Source organism: Myotis nattereri (assembly GCF_964212035.1).
Source record: "Myotis nattereri genome assembly, chromosome: 10".
NCBI lineage: Eukaryota > Metazoa > Chordata > Mammalia > Chiroptera > Vespertilionidae > Myotis > Myotis nattereri.
In genome coordinates, this window is record NC_138085.1 from 1,123,083 (window position 1) to 1,140,804 (window position 17,722).

General features: G+C 64.3%; 1 protein-coding gene across 1 annotated transcript in view; it reads right to left on the bottom strand.

Moving 5' to 3' along the window:
- The window catches only part of TBC1D8 (TBC1 domain family member 8), a 108,021-nt gene that overhangs the window by 20,605 nt on the left and 69,694 nt on the right, over positions 1-17,722 (bottom strand). The window contains exons 6-11 of the mRNA XM_081101626.1: positions 13,318-13,525; positions 11,690-11,884; positions 11,086-11,208; positions 9,037-9,187; positions 6,143-6,357; positions 2,568-2,685 (exon numbers count right to left, since the gene is read on the bottom strand). Of these exons, the coding sequence (XP_080957752.1) occupies positions 2,568-2,685; positions 6,143-6,357; positions 9,037-9,187; positions 11,086-11,208; positions 11,690-11,884; positions 13,318-13,525 (1,010 nt within the window). The remainder of the gene's footprint in view (positions 1-2,567; positions 2,686-6,142; positions 6,358-9,036; positions 9,188-11,085; positions 11,209-11,689; positions 11,885-13,317; positions 13,526-17,722) is intronic.

Below are 17,722 nucleotides of genomic sequence, written 5' to 3' on the forward strand. Positions count from 1 at the left end.
CTGGGACAGCTTCAAGCGTACCAACATCCGAATTATAGGGGTGCCAGAAGATGAGAGAGCGCAAGATATTGAAAACCTATTTGAAGAAATAATGACAGAAAACTTCCCCTACCTGGTGAAAGAAATAGACTTACAGGTCCAGGAAGCGCAGAGAACCCCAAACAAAAGGAATCCAAAGAGGACCACACCAAGACACATCATCATTAAAATGCCAAGAGCAAAAGACAAAGAGAGAATCTTAAAAGCAGCAAGAGAAAGAAAGTCAGTTACCTACAAGGGAATACCCATACGACTGTCAGCTGATTTCTCAACAGCAACTTTGCAGGCCAGAAGGGAATGGCAAGAAATATTCAAAGTGATAAATGCCAAGAACCTACAACCAAGATTACTTTATCCAGCAAAGCTATCATTCAGAATTGAAGGTCAAATAAAGAGCTTCACAGATAAGGAAAAGCTAAAGGAGTTCATCACCACCAAACCAGTATTAGATGAAATGCTGAAAGGTATCCTTTAAGAAGAGGAAGAAGAAGAAAAAGGTAAAGATACAAATTATGAACAACAAATACACATCTATCAACAAGTGAACCTAAAAATCAAGTGAATAAATAGTCTGATGAACAGAATGAACTGATGATTATAATAGAATCAGGGGCATAGAAAGGGAGTGGACTGACTATTCTTGGGGGGAAAAGGGTGTGGGGGGTGCGGGAAGAGACTGGACAAAAATCATGCACCTATGGATGAGGACAGTGGGGGGGGGGGTGAGGGCGGACGGTGGGGTGGGTACCGGGTAGAGGGGAGCTATGGGGGGTGGGGGGGGAAAGAAGAACAACTGTAATAATCTGAACAATAAAGATTTAATTAAAAAAAAAGAAAAAAAAGAAGTGAACCACCAACACTCTCAAAGACAGGCAAAAGACTGAACAGACGCTTCCAAAGAGATGATAAACAAATGGCCAGTAAGAACAAAAATGTATGTTCAACATCACTAATCATCAGAGAAATGCAAGTTAAAATCACCATGACGTGCAACTTCGTACACACTAGAAGGGCTAAAATTAGAAAGACAATTCCAAGTGCAGCAAGGATGTGGAGCGACCGGGACGCTCATACATTGCTGATACAAGGTTTGTGACTACATTATAATATGCTTTGAAGAACTGACCGTTTCTCATGAAGTTAAACAAACAACTAACCTATGACCCAGCACTTCTCGTAGGTAAATACTCACGAAAACTGACAACAGGCAGTATTCACACAAAAGCTTAAATGTTCATCGCAACTTTATTTAGTATAAAAAATTGTCTAACGAGATGAGGTAGACAAATGGCCATATGCTCGCTCAGCGAACACTCAGCGAGGACAGGAAAAGCTGCTGGCTCCGTGCGGAGGAAGCCAGCCTAGCAGGGAGCACGCTCCACACCCGCTCCAGGGCAGGCCAGTTCACTGGTGGCGACCGCGGCGTGCCCAGGGTTGTCCACAGCAGGGCAGGGCAGGGGAGAGCCTCCACCTGTTCAGTCTGGACGGGGCGGGCATGCGGTGCGGCCCGACCGGGAGCCCTGCTAGCACGGGAGCCCGAGCTATCCCGGAGGCACTGGTGACTGACGGCAGCACGCCTCCCCGCCCCAGGCTCTCTATCCATTGCTCCTCTGTACAAAGTCACACCCCCCCCCCCCCCCACAAGATCCAGTGAGAAGGGAGGCAAGCCAGTGAGCCAGCCCAGGCACAGGAAGGAATACCAGGGCCCCCAGAAGGCGGGAGGCAGCGCCCCTCCCCCACCGCCCTCCCTCTCCCAGGGTGTCCGCAGCCCTTCCCCCTGCCTCGCCCTCTGTCAAGGCCCGTCTCAGCTGGCTATTTCCTGCTCCCCTGCTGCACCTAACTCTGGGCCATCTCCACCTCCGGCATGACCGGCATGACCGGCATGACCAGGAGGTGCCCCAGGGGTGTTACCAAGGCAGCTGTGGTGTCATGTTCTCCACCAGCAGCTGCTGGACCGCAGACGGTGCGCATTCCACGTCAGCCACCCTGACGCTCCGGGCCCTTCAGGTCGGACAGCAGAGCTGTGAGCTCTCCCCGCAGCCTGCTGGGCAGCGGGGCTCCAGGTCCCCCTGAGGCCGGGCCTAAAGGCGGCTACCTGTGTTCTTCCCTCACCTCCTCTGCTGCCCCCCAGCTGGGAGACACCTCTCTGGTTTTCACTGTTCAACTGTTTCTTGAGCCTTGCATTTTTCTTTCCTTCTTCTGAGTTCAGCGATCAACGTAAAACAATGTGTTTGTTTTTTATCCAAAATCTATGCTTGTAGGTGACTTTATTCCACCCTTTTGCCAAAACTGCAGGGAATCACACCAGTGAGTGACACCAGTTATACCAGTGAGCTTTGCAAACCTGGAGCCCTGCGGTGGGTGCAGAGGGCTGAGGGGTCCCAGACCCTGGCCAGGACTGGGAGAGCCGCCTGGCCTGTGCAGGCCTTTCACATGCCAGGCACCCAGGGAGGGGGAGGGGATGGGAGAGGGGCAGGGGAACATAAAGAAGGGGAGGATGAGGGGAGGGGGAGGAGAGGGGCGCTTACCCAGCACACGGCGGTTGAAGTAGTCGGGGAGCATGCGCTCGCACACAGCAACCAGCAGCCAGAAGGCGTCCTCCTCGGAGGCGTAGAGCAGCAGCACGGAGGCCAGGATGTTCATGGACTGCGGGCCACAGGGGGCGTTACTGAGCGGACCACATGGGCCTCGGACATTAAACGCACATGTCCAAACGCTCTACAACTCAGATCAGGGTGCCCACCCCCATGCCTGGCGGTGGGAGGGCTGCGTGTCTGTCAGTGTGGCCAGCCGCCGTCTCAGTCCCCATGGCCAGCCCGCCGTCTCGGTCCCCATGGTGGCCAGCCCGCCGTCTCAGTCCCCATGGCCAGCCCGCCGTCTCAGTCCCCATGGCCAGCCCGCCGTCTCAGTCCCCGCGGTGGCCAGCCCGCCGTCTCGGTCCCCGCGGTGGCCAGCCCGCCGTCTCGGTCCCCGCGGTGGCCAGCCCGCCGTCTCAGTCCCCATGGCCAGCCCGCCGTCTCAGTCCCCATGGCCAGCCCGCCGTCTCGGTCCCCATGGCCAGCCGCCGTCTCAGTCCCCATGGCCAGCCCGCCGTCTCAGTCCCCGCGGTGGCCAGCCCGCCGTCTCGGTCCCCATGGCCAGCCCGCCGTCTCAGTCCCCATGGCCAGCCCGCCGTCTCAGTCCCCGCGGTGGCCAGCCCGCCGTCTCGGTCCCCATGGCCAGCCCGCCGTCTCAGTCCCCGCGGTGGCCAGCCCGCCGTCTCGGTCCCCATGGCCAGCCCGCCGTCTCGGTCCCCATGGCCAGCCGCCGTCTCGGTCCCCATGGTGGCCAGCCCGCCGTCTCGGTCCCCATGGTGGCCAGCCCGCCGTCTCGGTCCCCGCGGTGGCCAGCCCGCCGTCTCGGTCCCCATGGTGGCCAGCCCGCCGTCTCGGTCCCCATGGTGGCCAGCCCGCCGTCTCGGTCCCCATGGCCAGCCCGCCGTCTCGGTCCCCATGGCCAGCCGCCGTCTCGGTCCCCATGGCCAGCCCGCCGTCTCAGTCCCCATGGCCAGCCGCCGTCTCAGTCCCCATGGCCAGCCCGCCGTCTCAGTCCCCGCGGTGGCCAGCCCGCCGTCTCAGTCCCCATGGCCAGCCCGCCGTCTCGGTCCCCATGGCCAGCCCGCCGTCTCAGTCCCCATGGCCAGCCCGCCGTCTCGGTCCCCATGGCCAGCCCGCCGTCTCGGTCCCCATGGCCAGCCGCCGTCTCGGTCCCCATGGCCAGCCCGCCGTCTCAGTCCCCATGGCCAGCCCGCCGTCTCGGTCCCCATGGCCAGCCCGCCGTCTCAGTCCCCATGGCCAGCCCGCCGTCTCGGTCCCCATGGCCAGCCCGCCGTCTCAGTCCCCATGGCCAGCCCGCCGTCTCGGTCCCCATGGCCAGCCCGCCGTCTCGGTCCCCATGGCCAGCCCGCCGTCTCGGTCCCCATGGCCAGCCGCCGTCTCGGTCCCCATGGCCAGCCCGCCGTCTCAGTCCCCATGGCCAGCCCGCCGTCTCAGTCCCCATGGCCAGCCGCCGTCTCGGTCCCCATGGCCAGCCGCCGTCTCGGTCCCCATGGCCAGCCCGCCGTCTCAGTCCCCATGGCCAGCCCGCCGTCTCAGTCCCCATGGCCAGCCGCCGTCTCAGTCCCCATGGCCAGCCCGCCGTCTCAGTCCCCGCGGTGGCCAGCCCGCCGTCTCAGTCCCCGCGGTGGCCAGCCGCCGTCTCGGTCCCCATGGCCAGCCCGCCGTCTCAGTCCCCATGGCCAGCCCGCCGTCTCAGTCCCCATGGCCAGCCCGCCGTCTCGGTCCCCATGGCTTGCCCGCCGTCTCAGTCCCCATGGTGGCCAGCCCGCCGTCTCGGTCCCCATGGCCAGCCCGCCGTCTCAGTCCCCATGGCCAGCCCGCCGTCTCGGTCCCCATGGCCAGCCCGCCGTCTCGGTCCCCATGGCCAGCCCGCCGTCTCGGTCCCCATGGCCAGCCGCCGTCTCGGTCCCCATGGCCAGCCCGCCGTCTCAGTCCCCATGGCCAGCCCGCCGTCTCAGTCCCCATGGCCAGCCGCCGTCTCGGTCCCCATGGCCAGCCCGCCGTCTCAGTCCCCATGGCCAGCCCGCCGTCTCAGTCCCCATGGCCAGCCCGCCGTCTCGGTCCCCGCGGTGGCCAGCCCGCCGTCTCGGTCCCCATGGCCAGCCCGCCGTCTCAGTCCCCATGGCCAGCCGCCGTCTCAGTCCCCATGGCCAGCCCGCCGTCTCAGTCCCCATGGCCAGCCCGCCGTCTCGGTCCCCATGGCCAGCCCGCCGTCTCAGTCCCCATGGCCAGCCCGCCGTCTCAGTCCCCATGGCCAGCCGCCGTCTCAGTCCCCATGGCCAGCCCGCCGTCTCAGTCCCCGCGGTGGCCAGCCCGCCGTCTCAGTCCCCGCGGTGGCCAGCCGCCGTCTCGGTCCCCATGGCCAGCCCGCCGTCTCAGTCCCCATGGCCAGCCCGCCGTCTCAGTCCCCATGGCCAGCCCGCCGTCTCGGTCCCCATGGCTTGCCCGCCGTCTCAGTCCCCATGGTGGCCAGCCCGCCGTCTCGGTCCCCATGGCCAGCCCGCCGTCTCAGTCCCCATGGCCAGCCCGCCGTCTCGGTCCCCGCGGTGGCCAGCCCGCCGTCTCAGTCCCCATGGCCAGCCCGCCGTCTCGGTCCCCATGGCCAGCCCGCCGTCTCGGTCCCCATGGCCAGCCCGCCGTCTCAGTCCCCGCGGTGGCCAGCCCGCCGTCTCAGCCCCCATGGCCAGCCCGCCGTCTCGGTCCCCGCGGTGGCCAGCCCGCCGTCTCAGTCCCCATGGCCAGCCCGCCGTCTCGGTCCCCATGGCCAGCCCGCCGTCTCGGTCCCCATGGCTTGCCCGCCGTCTCGGTCCCCATGGCCAGCCCGCCGTCTCGGTCCCCATGGCTTGCCCGCCGTCTCAGCCCCCATGGCCAGCCCGCCGTCTCGGTCCCCATGGCTTGCCCGCCGTCTCAGCCCCCTGCCCCGGTCACCCTGTGGTCAGCCCGTGGGCAGTGCAGGACCTGCTGTGGTGCCCTCAGGCCCAGACTGAACTGCCTGTTCCCGTGTTCCCATCACACAGGCACACAGGCAGCTATGATCTTTAAGATCTCGCATCTAAATGTCAGGAGCTTCCCTAGCCCTGCGTGGAGGACCTGCTGGGGGTTCCGTGTGTCTGCACCGTGGAAGCCCGACAAGCCCGAGTCCTCAGGCAGCCTTGGCGCTGCCCACCGCACTGAGGACGTGAGCGCCCACACACCATTTCCTCCCCAAAGCACCACCACGTTAAAGCTGACCCTGCATGTTCCAGAGGGAAAGACCGCGCTGCCAGGAGGCTGTTCCGCACCAGAGGCAGGAGGCTGCCCAGCCTGCCCACGGGGCTCGGCCCAGAGGAGCTCAGGCCGGGCACCAGTCTGACCTGGCAAGCAGCCTGCCTGCCCAGGGCGCCTTCCCTACCTCCCTGACACCTTTTCTGGGGCAGAGCCTTCCCAGGACAGTGCTGGTCCCAAGGCCGGACACAGACAGAAGGCGGGGCCAGCACCGTGTGGACTGAGGGCCCCCCGCACCTCACCTGGCAGTATCCGATCCTGGGGTTGCGGTGGGCGTAGGCTGTCAGGACCCTCCTCAGAGCGGCGATGCCCGTCTCGGTCTGGAAGGCGGGGTGCTCCGGCAGGGACCGGTGCAGGTCCCGCTCGATCTCCTCCGTGGCCAGGCAGCAATTCCCCAGGGACTCCTCCACCAGGCGCCCGTAGTAGCCAGGATGCGAGGCGAGGTCGGTTATGGCATCTGGCGATGAAAGGTATTCAGGGAGGCGGGTTCCCGGGACAGCGTCCGGGGCACAAGACCTGCCTTGCCAGTGAACCTCAGCGGGTCTCCTGAAATATTTTGAGACTACACACAACCAAAATGACTTCATTTCTGCCCAGAACCAAGAGTATGGCCTTTCTAAGAATAACCACATATATAGGGCAAAAAGTTCATACCGTAAGTGATTAATGTGCTCCTCTAAGCTGCATTCCCTAGTGACAGAAAGAGGGAATGTGTGCGCGCACACACATGCATACTTTCACAGACACACACACCCCATTCATGCATTAACTCGACAAGAAAGAATTGAGTGCCCACGTGTTAGCAGGAGAAGGTGCGACTACAGTGAAGCAACAACAACAACTGCCAAGGAACCAATGCTGCACGCACACTGACAATGCCCCCGGGACCCACCCTGGCAACGCCCCGGCACCCACACTGACACCCACACTGACACCCACACTGACAACGCCCCGGCACCCACACTGACACCCACACTGACAACGCCCCCGGCACACAGCACCCAGCACGCACACGGACGGCTGCATGCACCTTGAACAGCTTCAATACCTCAGCAGCCCTCGTGCCAGCCCTTCTCCTGCTGAGGCCACAGCTCTTGTGAGCTGACTGAGCAGTCGGTTCTTTAATAAGCGGTGAGTGTGTGAACAGTCCCAGGAACCCCCGGATACCACAACCCATGGTGTTCAAACCCTTCCATACTGCGTCCGGCCGCATATGACCTGTGTAGCACGGGGGCCACGCAGGGTCGGCTGCACATGCCCAGTTCCGGGGTGGGCGCCACGCTGGGCGTGGGGCAATGTCGAGCGCTGCTTTTTAAACTTCCTGGGATTCCCCCCGAATGTTTTCAATGTGCTGGTTGAATCCACACATGGAACCCCAGGGACATGGGAAGCTAACCACACGTGTGTTTCCAATAGGTCCGCTGCCGGCTGGGGGCTTGGTGGAGCGGCCCCCTGAGCACCGAAGGCGGGGGTTTAATCTCGGGCGGGGCCTGTATGGGAGGCAGCCGATCTCTGTCTCTCTCCCTCCCCTTCCTGTCTCTCTAAAATCAATAAACATATCCTCAAGTGGGGCTGAGTAAATACAATTAAATTAAAATTAGGTAAAATAATAAAATAAAATAAAATTCGTTCATTAAAATACCTGGAAGACCATCCACCTAAACCGCTTTAGGAACTACATGATGAGTAATGTTACCTTCTTTGCCCATTATTTTTTTTGCAATATGAATACAGACTGTTTTTTTAAATATAAAAATACAGAAGGCATTTTTAATTTGAAAAGATATTTAGGCAGGTGCACAGAAACAATTGTGACAGGCCAGGCAGTGCACCTAGAGTGCGGCCCTGCCCCAGCCCTGCCCCTGCTCTGCCCCCAGCCCTGCCCCTGCTCTGCCCCAGCCCTGCCCCCAGCCCTGTCCCTGCTCTGCCCCCAGCCCTGCCCCTGCTCTGCCCCAGCCCTGCCCCCAGCCCTGTCCCTGCTCTGCCCCCAGCCCTGTCCCTGCTCTGCCCCCAGCCCTGCCCCCAGCCCTGTCCCTGCTCTGCCCCCAGCCCTGCCCCTGCTCTGCCCCCAGCCCTGCCCCTGCTCTGCCCCCAGCCCTGCCCCCAGCCCTGTCCCTGCTCTGCCCCCAGCCCTGTCCCTGCTCTGCCCCCAGCCCTGCCCCCAGCCCTGTCCCTGCTCTGCCCCCAGCTCTGTCCCCAGCCCTGCCCCCAGCCCTGTCCCTGCTCTGCCCCAGCCCTGCCCCCAGCCCTGTCCCTGCTCTGCCCCCAGCCCTGCCCCTGCTCTGCCCCCAGCCCTGCCCCTGCTCTGCCCCAGCCCTGCCCCTGCTCTGCCCCCAGCCCTGCAGACAAATGGCTCCTATCAACCTGGCAACCAAGGCATCCTGCTCGGGAGTCTCAGTCCATCCATCCATCCGTGAGGTCCCAGCACCCACAGCAGCAGGGGGTGGGCCTGGGGCTGCGGCAGTGCCAGGCCAGAGGCCGGGCAAGGGAGCAGGACAGAGGCCCCAGGGAGGAGCCCAGGAACCAGTGCTCAGGGTGGTCGCAGCTGCGGCCAGCAAGCCACCTGGGAGGCCCCAGGTGCAGCCTGTTGAGGGCTCACGCCCAGAACGGCCCTTCCCTGCAGATGTGGCTCCTCACAGAGCCCTCAGGACAGCACAGACTCTACACCTCGCTAGGCCTCGCACTCCACCGGCCCCACGCCAGCCAGACGCACATGGGGCAGTGAGGAGGCTGAGATGGCGGGAGCGAGCAGGTCAGCCCAGCGACAGCGCCCAGTGGCCGCAGGGGGAGGCATGGGCCGTCGGGGGAGGTGTGAGCCCTCCCTATACTCCCCCCGAACTCAGCCTGGTCACACCCACCGCTCAGCCTGCACCCAGGTCACACCCACCACTCAGCCTGCACCCAGGTCACACCCACCACTCACCCTGGTCACACTCACCACTCAGCCTGGTCACACCCACCACTCAGCCTGCACCCAGGTCACACCCACCACTCACCCTGGTCACACTCACCACTCAGCCTGGTCACACCCACTGCTCAGCCTGCACCCAGGTCACACCCACCGCTCAGCCTGCCTGTCATACGTCATACGACTGCTCCAGAAACCACAGGGGCCCAGAGGCGCAGACCCGCTCACCTGAGAAGAGCAGCCAGAGCCTGCCACGCAAACACTGGGGGAGGCCCATGGCCACCAGCTTCCGGATCTTCTCCGTGCGGAACATGCACACGGTCCTACCATATTCCACAAAGTGGTCCTTCCACAGGCTTATCTTTACCTCTTCCCTGGACTGGAAACGGGAACATCGTTAAGGTACAAAGAAGCCAGCCCACGCCTCCCCACGGCCCACGCCGCGCCCCCCACGGCCGACGCCTCCCCCACGGCCCACGCCTCCACCCCTGCCCACGCCTCCCCCCCCGCCCACGCTCCCCCCCCGCCCACGCCTCCCCCCCCGCCGGCCCACGCCTCCCCCCGGCCCACACCTCCCCCACGGCCCACGCCTCCCCCCGGCCCACACCTCCCCCACGGCCCACGCCTCCCCATGGCCCACACCGCCCCCCCCCCGCCCACGCCTCCCCCCCCCCGGCCCACGCCTCCCCCACGGCCCATGCCTCCCCCCGGCCCATACCTCCCCCCGCCCACGCCTCCCCCCCGGCCCACGCCTCCCCCCCCCGGCCCACGCCTCCCCCACGGCCCACGCCTCCCCCCGGCCCACACCTCCCCCCGGCCCACACCTCCCCCACGGCCCACGCCTCCCCATGGCCCACGCCGCCCCCCCCGCCCACGCCTCCCCCCCCCCGGCCCACACCTCCCCCACGGCCCACGCCTCCCCATGGCCCACGCCGCCCCCCCCGGCCCACGCTGCACCCCCCCGGCCCACACCTCCCCATGGCCCACGCCCCCCCCCGGCCCACGCCGCCCCCCCCCCCCCGGCCCACACCTCCCCATGGCCCACGCCCCCCCCCGGCCCACGCCGCCCCCCCCCCCCCCGGCCCACACCTCCCCATGGCCCACGCTGCCCCCCACGGCCCAGGCCTCCCCCACGGCCCAGGCCTCCCCCACGGCCCACGCCTCCCCATGGCCCACGCCGCCCCCCCCCCCGGCCCACGCTGCCCCCCCCCCGGCCCACACCTCCCCACGGCCCACGCCGCCCCCCACGGCCCACGCCTCCCCCACGGCCCACGCCTCCCCCCACGGCCCACGCCTCCCCCCACGGCCAAATGCCATTTCCTTGGAACCTGGATGGGAAGAAAACGTCTGTCCCAACACTAACGTGACCCAAAGCAGACGGGAGGGGGAGGTGGGAATGGAGGCCCAGGGAGCTGATCATGGGCCTGGCGAGAGCCCGCGGTCAGCTCAGCCGCAGAGGGTGAAGGGGGATAGGGCAGAGGGCGAAGGGGAGCGGGCAGATCCGAGCCTGCCCTGAGCTTCCTGCCGGCGGAGGAAACACAAACCCGAACACGCCGCGGCTCTATCAGAGCAAGAAAGCTGCGGCCTAACCGGCCATTCCACACCCTCAGAGCGGCCCGAGGGCAGGATGTCAGCTCCTTTGAAGTGAGGGGTTTATTTATGCTTTTAATCATCTCACGTCCCAGTGGGGGGAGCTCACACGTGCATTCACTGCTACCCTTCCGTGGAGGAGGCAATCGGGCCTCTGTGTGAGCCGGTGCTCCGTGCGGAGCGCCATGAGCAGGACGCGGTGCCGCCGGGAAGAGCGCGCACGGCCACCAGCACGAGGCCGCAGAGCCGCCCACAGGGCGCCACCTCCCGCACGGCTCCGGCCTGCGCTCACTCACCTCCTGCAAACACCTCCCTCAGCTTCTCCCGCCAGAGATGAAGCTACTGAGTAACTGTGACCAAGCGTCTGAGGCCAAGAGCACAGGGACAGGAGACTCCGTCCCAGCAGAGAGGCGGTGCCGAGGGAGGACCCGGGTGCCTGGGCCAGGGGAGGGCGCAGGGGACCCAGGGGACGCCCAGCACGGCCCCTCCACGCACGCACATGGGGCAGGCAGCGGGGACCAGCACCCCCTCCCTCCCCTTTGGGCCCAGGAGGCAGAGCGGGGACCTGCTGTTCGGGTGGCCGGCAACCTGCACCCCTGCCCCCTTGATGCTGAGCTGCAGGAGCAGGGGGCTGGGAGGCGGCACCGTGCCAGCTCCAGGAGCGCCCGCCGGGGGGCCTGCACCCACCATTGGCAGGACAGCGCCCGGGGCCTCCTCTCCCCTCTCCTCGCTGCTCCGGGAAGACACCATTTCCAGGTCCCCAAACGTGTGGTCGCTGCAGGCGCTTGTTGACTCAAGCGGCAGGGGCGTCTGCGGGGCGGAAGGAAGCAGCAGGTCACTGCCTCGCAGCGGGCACGGCGCCCCTGGAGGTGTGAGCCCACAAACTAAACCTGCCCAGGACTGACCCTCAGGAAGCAGACTAACCGCACCCAGAGGCTGTGACCCTCAGGGGAAGGGGGGCCGCTGTGCTGCCCGGGAGACCCCCCCACACCGTGCAGAGCTGAGCAGCGCCAGCGCTCGACACCACCCGCACTGAGCCTCTCCTGCCCTCCCTCTGCTGGGGGGGAGGCGGGTGGGAAGGGACGGAGCCCAGGCCGGTGCCTGCAGGCCCACCCGCAGGGCGACAGCTTCTCTTGGAGGTTACCCGGCCCCACATGGCCCCTCCCTCCACCTGAGGACACGACCGAGGACTGTCCGCGATGGCCAGGCGGCCACAGAGCCCACAGCCCGACGCACCCCGTGGGGTGGGGACCAGAGGGCAGCGCGGTGGGCCCACGGCGGGAGGGCGCACCCTGTCGTCACCCTGCGAGGCGCTGTGGTGCGCGGGGCGGGTGGCCTGCACCCGCCGCAGCCGGCCCAGCAGCGCCTCCACCAGCGCGTCCCTGTCCTTCAGCTCGATGAACTGGAAGGCCATCTGGCCCCGCACGCTGACGATGACGGGGCTGGGAAGCAGGCTCGTGTCCTCCATCTTCTCAATGCTCAGCACCTGCGCCGAAGGGGAGGCAGCGTTGAGCACGTCCAGGAATGTCCCGGATGGACGGACGGATGGACGGACAGAGCCACCCATCCCACAGACTGCGGGTGAGGCAGCACCTTCACCACAGCCAGCAGGGCAGCTGCCCAGCGACCCGATGGCCAGCGGCCGCCGCGTGGTCCGTACACGCAGACTGCATGCTGGCACAGGCGGCACACGGATGCACCAAGGATACCCCGTGAGGGCCGTGGCCACCACCCAAGGGCACGTCCGGGCGGGCTCCACTTACAGGAGGCCCCAGAGAAGTGAAGCCCCAGGGACAGAGAGTGCGGTGGCGGGTGCCGGGGCTGGGGAGGCGGGGAGGGTGTTGATCAACGAGGCTGGTAAGAAAAGAGTTCTGAGGGGGCAGCAAAATAGCGTGAATTACTCCACACTGAACCCAAACGCTGCTGTGCATGTATGACCGTCACCTAAAAAATAAGAGTGTGTGCAACAACCGGGTTTTCTGCTCCACTTTGAAATGAAATGAGAATATTTGTGAAATGAAGACATTGCACATGCAAAGACAGGCAGGGCGGCGGGGAGGGGTCAGGGGTGAAGACAGGAGGGGAGGCGGGGAGGGGTCAGGGGTGAAGACAGGAGGGGAGGCGGGGAGGGATCAGGGGCGAAGACAGGTGGGGAGGCGGGGAGGGGTCAGGGGTGAAGACAGGAGGGGAGGCGGGGAAGGGTCAGGGGTGAAGACAGGAGGGGAGGCGGGGAGGGGTCAGGGGTGAAGACAGGCGGGGAGGGGTCAGGGGCGAAGACAGGTGGGGAGGCGGGGAGGGGTCAGGGGTGAAGACAGGAGGGGAGGCGGGGAGGGGTCAGGGGTGAAGACAGGAGGGGAGGCGGGGAGGGGTCAGGGGTGAAGACAGGCGGGGAGGGGTCAGGGGTGAAGACAGGCGGGGAGGCGGGGAGGGGTCAGGGGTGAAGACAGGCTGAGCCCCTGGGAAGCGTGCTCAGTGGCCCCCGCCAGGCGGCCCTGCCTCAGAGGTGTCAGAGGTGCCGCTGGCCCAGGGGGGAGCTTGCAGCTCCAGGGCAGCCGCTGCTGTTTGCGGGGAGATGTGGCCTCTGCAGTGGGAAGGGCCTGGCCCGTGTGCCAGGAGCAGGGTTCAAGTTTTAACTGAAGTGCCGGGAGGGTATAACAGCCGAGCCACTTGAGGTGTATCTTCCAAGGGATGCTTTGAGAAGGTGGCCTTTCTCTTCCCTTTTGTGCCTAAAGCTGTCGGAAGGTTTTAAGTTACCGCTTTAGCTTTATCGATAACACGGAGGTGAGCAGGCCCTGTTCTCACCTATCACTGTTCTACAAATCCCAGGCTGCCATAGCAACAACAGTCAGTGCCACAGCCCAGTGGGATTATCAGGCCAGGCCCGTTCCCCCCGCGCCGCCCGCCGCCCTGCAGGCCCACCTCTCGGAGCGGGAGGAGGACCTGACAGCAGCCCTCCTCCCTGCTGGCGAAGCAGATGTAGCTGTCGGAGGTGAACAGGCGCCCGGCAGTGTGGCGGCGGCTGAAGGGCGTCCACAGGGCGCAGTCCCGGACCGCGTGCAGCCTCTCCCGCCGCGGCAGCCTGAAGACGGCCCGGAACAGCTCGCTCTGCGCCCGGGCTTCCAGGTCCCTGGGGAGAGGAAGGGAGTAAACCGAGGCGGGGCACTGCCTGAGCCCCGGACCCCCGCGGCGCACTCACACCCACGTGCGGCCTTCATGGGCGCGGCGGCCCGCAGGCGGGTGGGCGCCTCTGACCAGAGTCAGGGAAGGACTCAGACCCGCACGTTCCTCCCGGGCCCGACAACACCGGGAGTCACCACAAACCGAGCGTGTGACAGCCGGTCTCTAAAGGGCTGGCCCTCGCGGGCGGCTCCTCAGAGGGCTGGGCCTGGAGCCGAGGGCCAGCGGCTGCGCTGGTGCCGAACGGAACACGTGCCACGGGAACTTACGCACCTGTCCCAGCACCGTCACCCATCGCAGCCCAACGCTGGGACCACCCGGACCATCAACTGACAAACGGGTAAAACGTGACACAGCCACACAATGACACGTCATTCAGCCATAAAAAGGGACCACGTGCTGGCACCTCTATATGCACAAACCCTGAGAAACGCGAAGGTAAAGAAGCCCAGACAAACACCACACACGCCTGATCCCTTTCTATGAAGTTTCCAGAAGAAGCCAATCTATAAAGACAGAAACCAGCCGGGTGACTGCAAAGACCGGGGGTGGGGGGTGGGGGGTGGGAGGTGGGTGCCTGGGATGCGCAGCTGCGTCCCGGTGGCGGCAATGTTCCCACATGGACCGTGTGACGGCACATCTCTGTGGATAAACGGAGACCCCTAAGCGTGTGCTTTAAGGGTGAGCCGGGCCCTCTCCCCCACAGGCGCGCACGTCCTAAACCCCAACACCCCACAGGACTCGCCCTGGGAGCAGCGGCGGCGGCTCGTCCAGCTCACCCCTGAACCTGCCCCCAAGGCCCCCTTTTCTCTGGCTTCCCCGTGGCCGAGCAGCCCGCCTGGGCCTCCTGGGCCTCTAGGCCCTTCCTGGCCTCACTGACCAGAGTGTGTTTCTGCTGCGGCCGGGAAGCTCTTGCTCGCCTTCTAAAACAATAAGTACGTGGTAAAAGGGTGCCTTGTGCGGTATCTGCGTTCTCACTCCAACGCTGAGTGGTGTGACCTCAGGCCTAAGCCAGGCAGCAGCACCCGCACGGACGGAAACCAGCCAAGCAGCCGACCGCACTGACTGCCCACCAGCCACGCCGCAGGGCACGGCATGGCACGGCCTGGCACAGCAGGGACGGCGCCGATCAGCCTTCCTCGCACTCGCCATCCTGGGAACTGGCGGGCTCCTCAGAAGCTGCAGCAAGAGCCATCAGGTGTGCCGCTGAGTGAAGTGAACATGGACAGTCACGCCTGACAACACGGCAGGGAGTGCTGGCGACATGCACACACTTCAAAATTCAGGGGACCCCAAAAAGCAAGGGGTGGGCAGTGCTCTTATTTCCCCACAAACCCAGAACTAGAGCTCTCCATCTTAGATTAGGGGAAGAGGGACCAAAGCAGGTCTCCCTCTCTCTCCAGAGCCTCCGGGGCGTGGGGGAGACTGCCGGCTCCCCTGTGGAATGGGGGGTGGTGCTGGGATGGATGGAGGGAGAAAGGTGTGGCGAGACGGGCACAGGCGGGCTTTCCCATCGGGCCTGTGCGGTGTTGCTTTAGTGCTGGCCAGATCCTGGCTCCACACCCGCCCTCTGGGGTAGCTCAGTCCCCTGCAGCCAGTTTGCCTCGTCAAAAAACACAGGAAGCCCTGGCTGGTGTGGCTCAGTGGACAGAGCGTCGCCTGCGGACTGAAGGGTCTTGGGTTTGATTCCCAGTCAGGGCACATGCCTGGGTTGTGGGCTCCATCCCCAGTGGGGGGTGTGCAGGAGGCAGCCAATCAATGATTCTCTCTCATCGTGAATGTTTCTATCTCTCCCTTCCTCTCTGAAATAAATAAAAACATATTTTAAAAATTAAAAGTAAAGACTATACTTTCAGAGATCATTTCCAGTCAGTGAAAGAAAAACACCACATGATCTCACTCATTTATGGATAATAAAGACCATTATCACCTGATGAACAAAAATAGATACAGAGGCAGAGAAGCATCGAACAGACTGTCAAACAACACCGGGAAGGCCGGGGAGGGTTAGGGGGCGGGAAGGGGGGTAAGAGATCAACCCAAGGACTGGTCTGCATGCATATTAGCATAACCAATGGACACAAGACACTGGGGGGGGGGGGCAGTCCTGGGAGTAGGGGGGACCAGGGGAAGGTCAAATGGAAAAAAAAGGGGTCATATGTACTACTATTTGTAATACTTTAAACAATAAAAAAAATTGCTGAAAAAATCAACAGAATAATATGCTCTGATAAGTAAGGAAATACTCATTTCTGCGCATCCTAGATTGCCATTTTATACATTAAAAATATATTAAAAACAAAAAGAGTAAATAAATAAACACACAAAGATTTCCACAGTCTCTTGTTAGGCACCTGCCAGACACAAGCAGGAAGGCGAGGTGAGCTTTCCTAGGAGCCACGTCTGCGCGTGGGCCCGCCTCTCCCACGCGTGCGCTGCTCCAGGGAGCGAGGGCGGGGCTGCGTGCGGTGAAAACCCGCCCAGAGCCCGAGGGACCAGACCTCATCCACACTGAGCGGCACCACGCGGTCACCCACAGGCTCTCCTCCTCCTTCGTCCTCGCGTGCCCTCCGCCCGGAGAACCAGGGCCCGGGCACGCGGCGCGGGTGGGAGGCTGCCCTGAGGCGGGCGGCTCGGGCCCCACGAGCCCCAGGTGCCGCGCTGGGCCCGCGTGAGGCTGGAGAGCCCTAGTGGGGCGCGGGGAGCAGCCGGACAGGGGCACGCGCGGGCTGAGGAGCTGAGGATGGTCTGAGACGCCAGGGGAGCTGCTGGGCAGGGCAGCTGGGAGAGGAGCTACGTAGGTGCGGCAGGAAGAGCTTGCAACGCCAGAAACGTTCCCGAGGGCCGCGGGGCTGACGCCCTCCAGCACGCTCACCACCCAAGCGGGTTTGAATGAAGACACTTAATTTCCACTAGTGACGCCCACACTCTCCCGCCCCCGACCCTAGCTGGTCGCAGTCCTCACTCCGTCATTCACAACGTCAGACGTGATCTTCTCTGTCTGAAAAGTTTAAAACCAATCCATTGCTTCCCTCCTCCTTCCATGTTCTCTCCAGGAGTCGCCTGCTTCCTGGGTTCTCGGCGGCCACACCTGGGAGCCCTTGCCAGGCCCGCGTGGTGCCCCGTCCTGCCTGCCTGAGAGCTCCCCCCGCCTCCACGCAGGCACAGCCTGGCTGTGCTGTGCCCACCGGGCCCAGGCAGCACACACAGCCGTGGTGCCACTCCACGGTCGCCAGGTGCATGACCCCGGAGGCGCTGTTCCAGAGCCGCTCTCTGGGAAGGGAAGTGAGAACATCAACAGAGAGCCCGGACGGCCGCCAGCCCGCTGACCAGGCCCTGCACGAAGGCTGCTTCCCTAAACTTTGAAAGCCTGGTCTCTCAGCAGGAAGCCAAGTCCACTGAGTCACTACCTGCTTGTGTCCGCCGGCGTCTCCAGGACAGAGCCACAGGGAGAGCTGGGGGGATGGAGGGCGGCGCAGTCCTTCGCTTTCGAAGGTCCAAGTGCAGGGAGCGGCCACACAGGCCAACGCCCCATCCCGCCCTCGTTGGGCCATCCTGGGAGCGCCATCGCCAGCCACCCTAGGGCCCCTTCTGTCCTCACCTCTCTCCCCCACTTCCTTTCTTTCTTCTTTAAAATTGTTTCCAATTCTTTATTGCACATCGTGCTCGCACCACTTGAGGCTGCACTGAACATTGTCTAGGTTCGCACCTGCGTGTGACCATGAGACTCCCTGGAGCCAGTAAATGTCGACACGCCGAGGAGGGCTGAGGAGGAGACGTCGCCTCGCAGAGCCCGCAGCGAGGACGGCCCGCACACAGCGCGGGTGTCACGGGCGTCTCACCCAAGGCCGTGGCAGGGAGACCGGTGAGGGCAGCGCTGCGCGGCCTGCGCTCGCTCCTCAGTGAGGTCGGCTGCCAGACCGGCGCTGTGCGGGGAAGCACGGGCACCAGCACCACGGGGAAGGGACCCCAGGGTGTTCTCTCCAGGGAGGACTCGGGCCTCGCCCTGCCCGCAGGTCACCCGTTGGCACCTGGCACGGGGGGGGGGGGGGGGGGGGGCACATGCAGCGCCCAGGCCACGCCTCCCCTGCGGGCCCACAGCCTGCCTGCCTCCCTGCCCGGTGGCTTGCTGGGCTGCGGTGGGTGT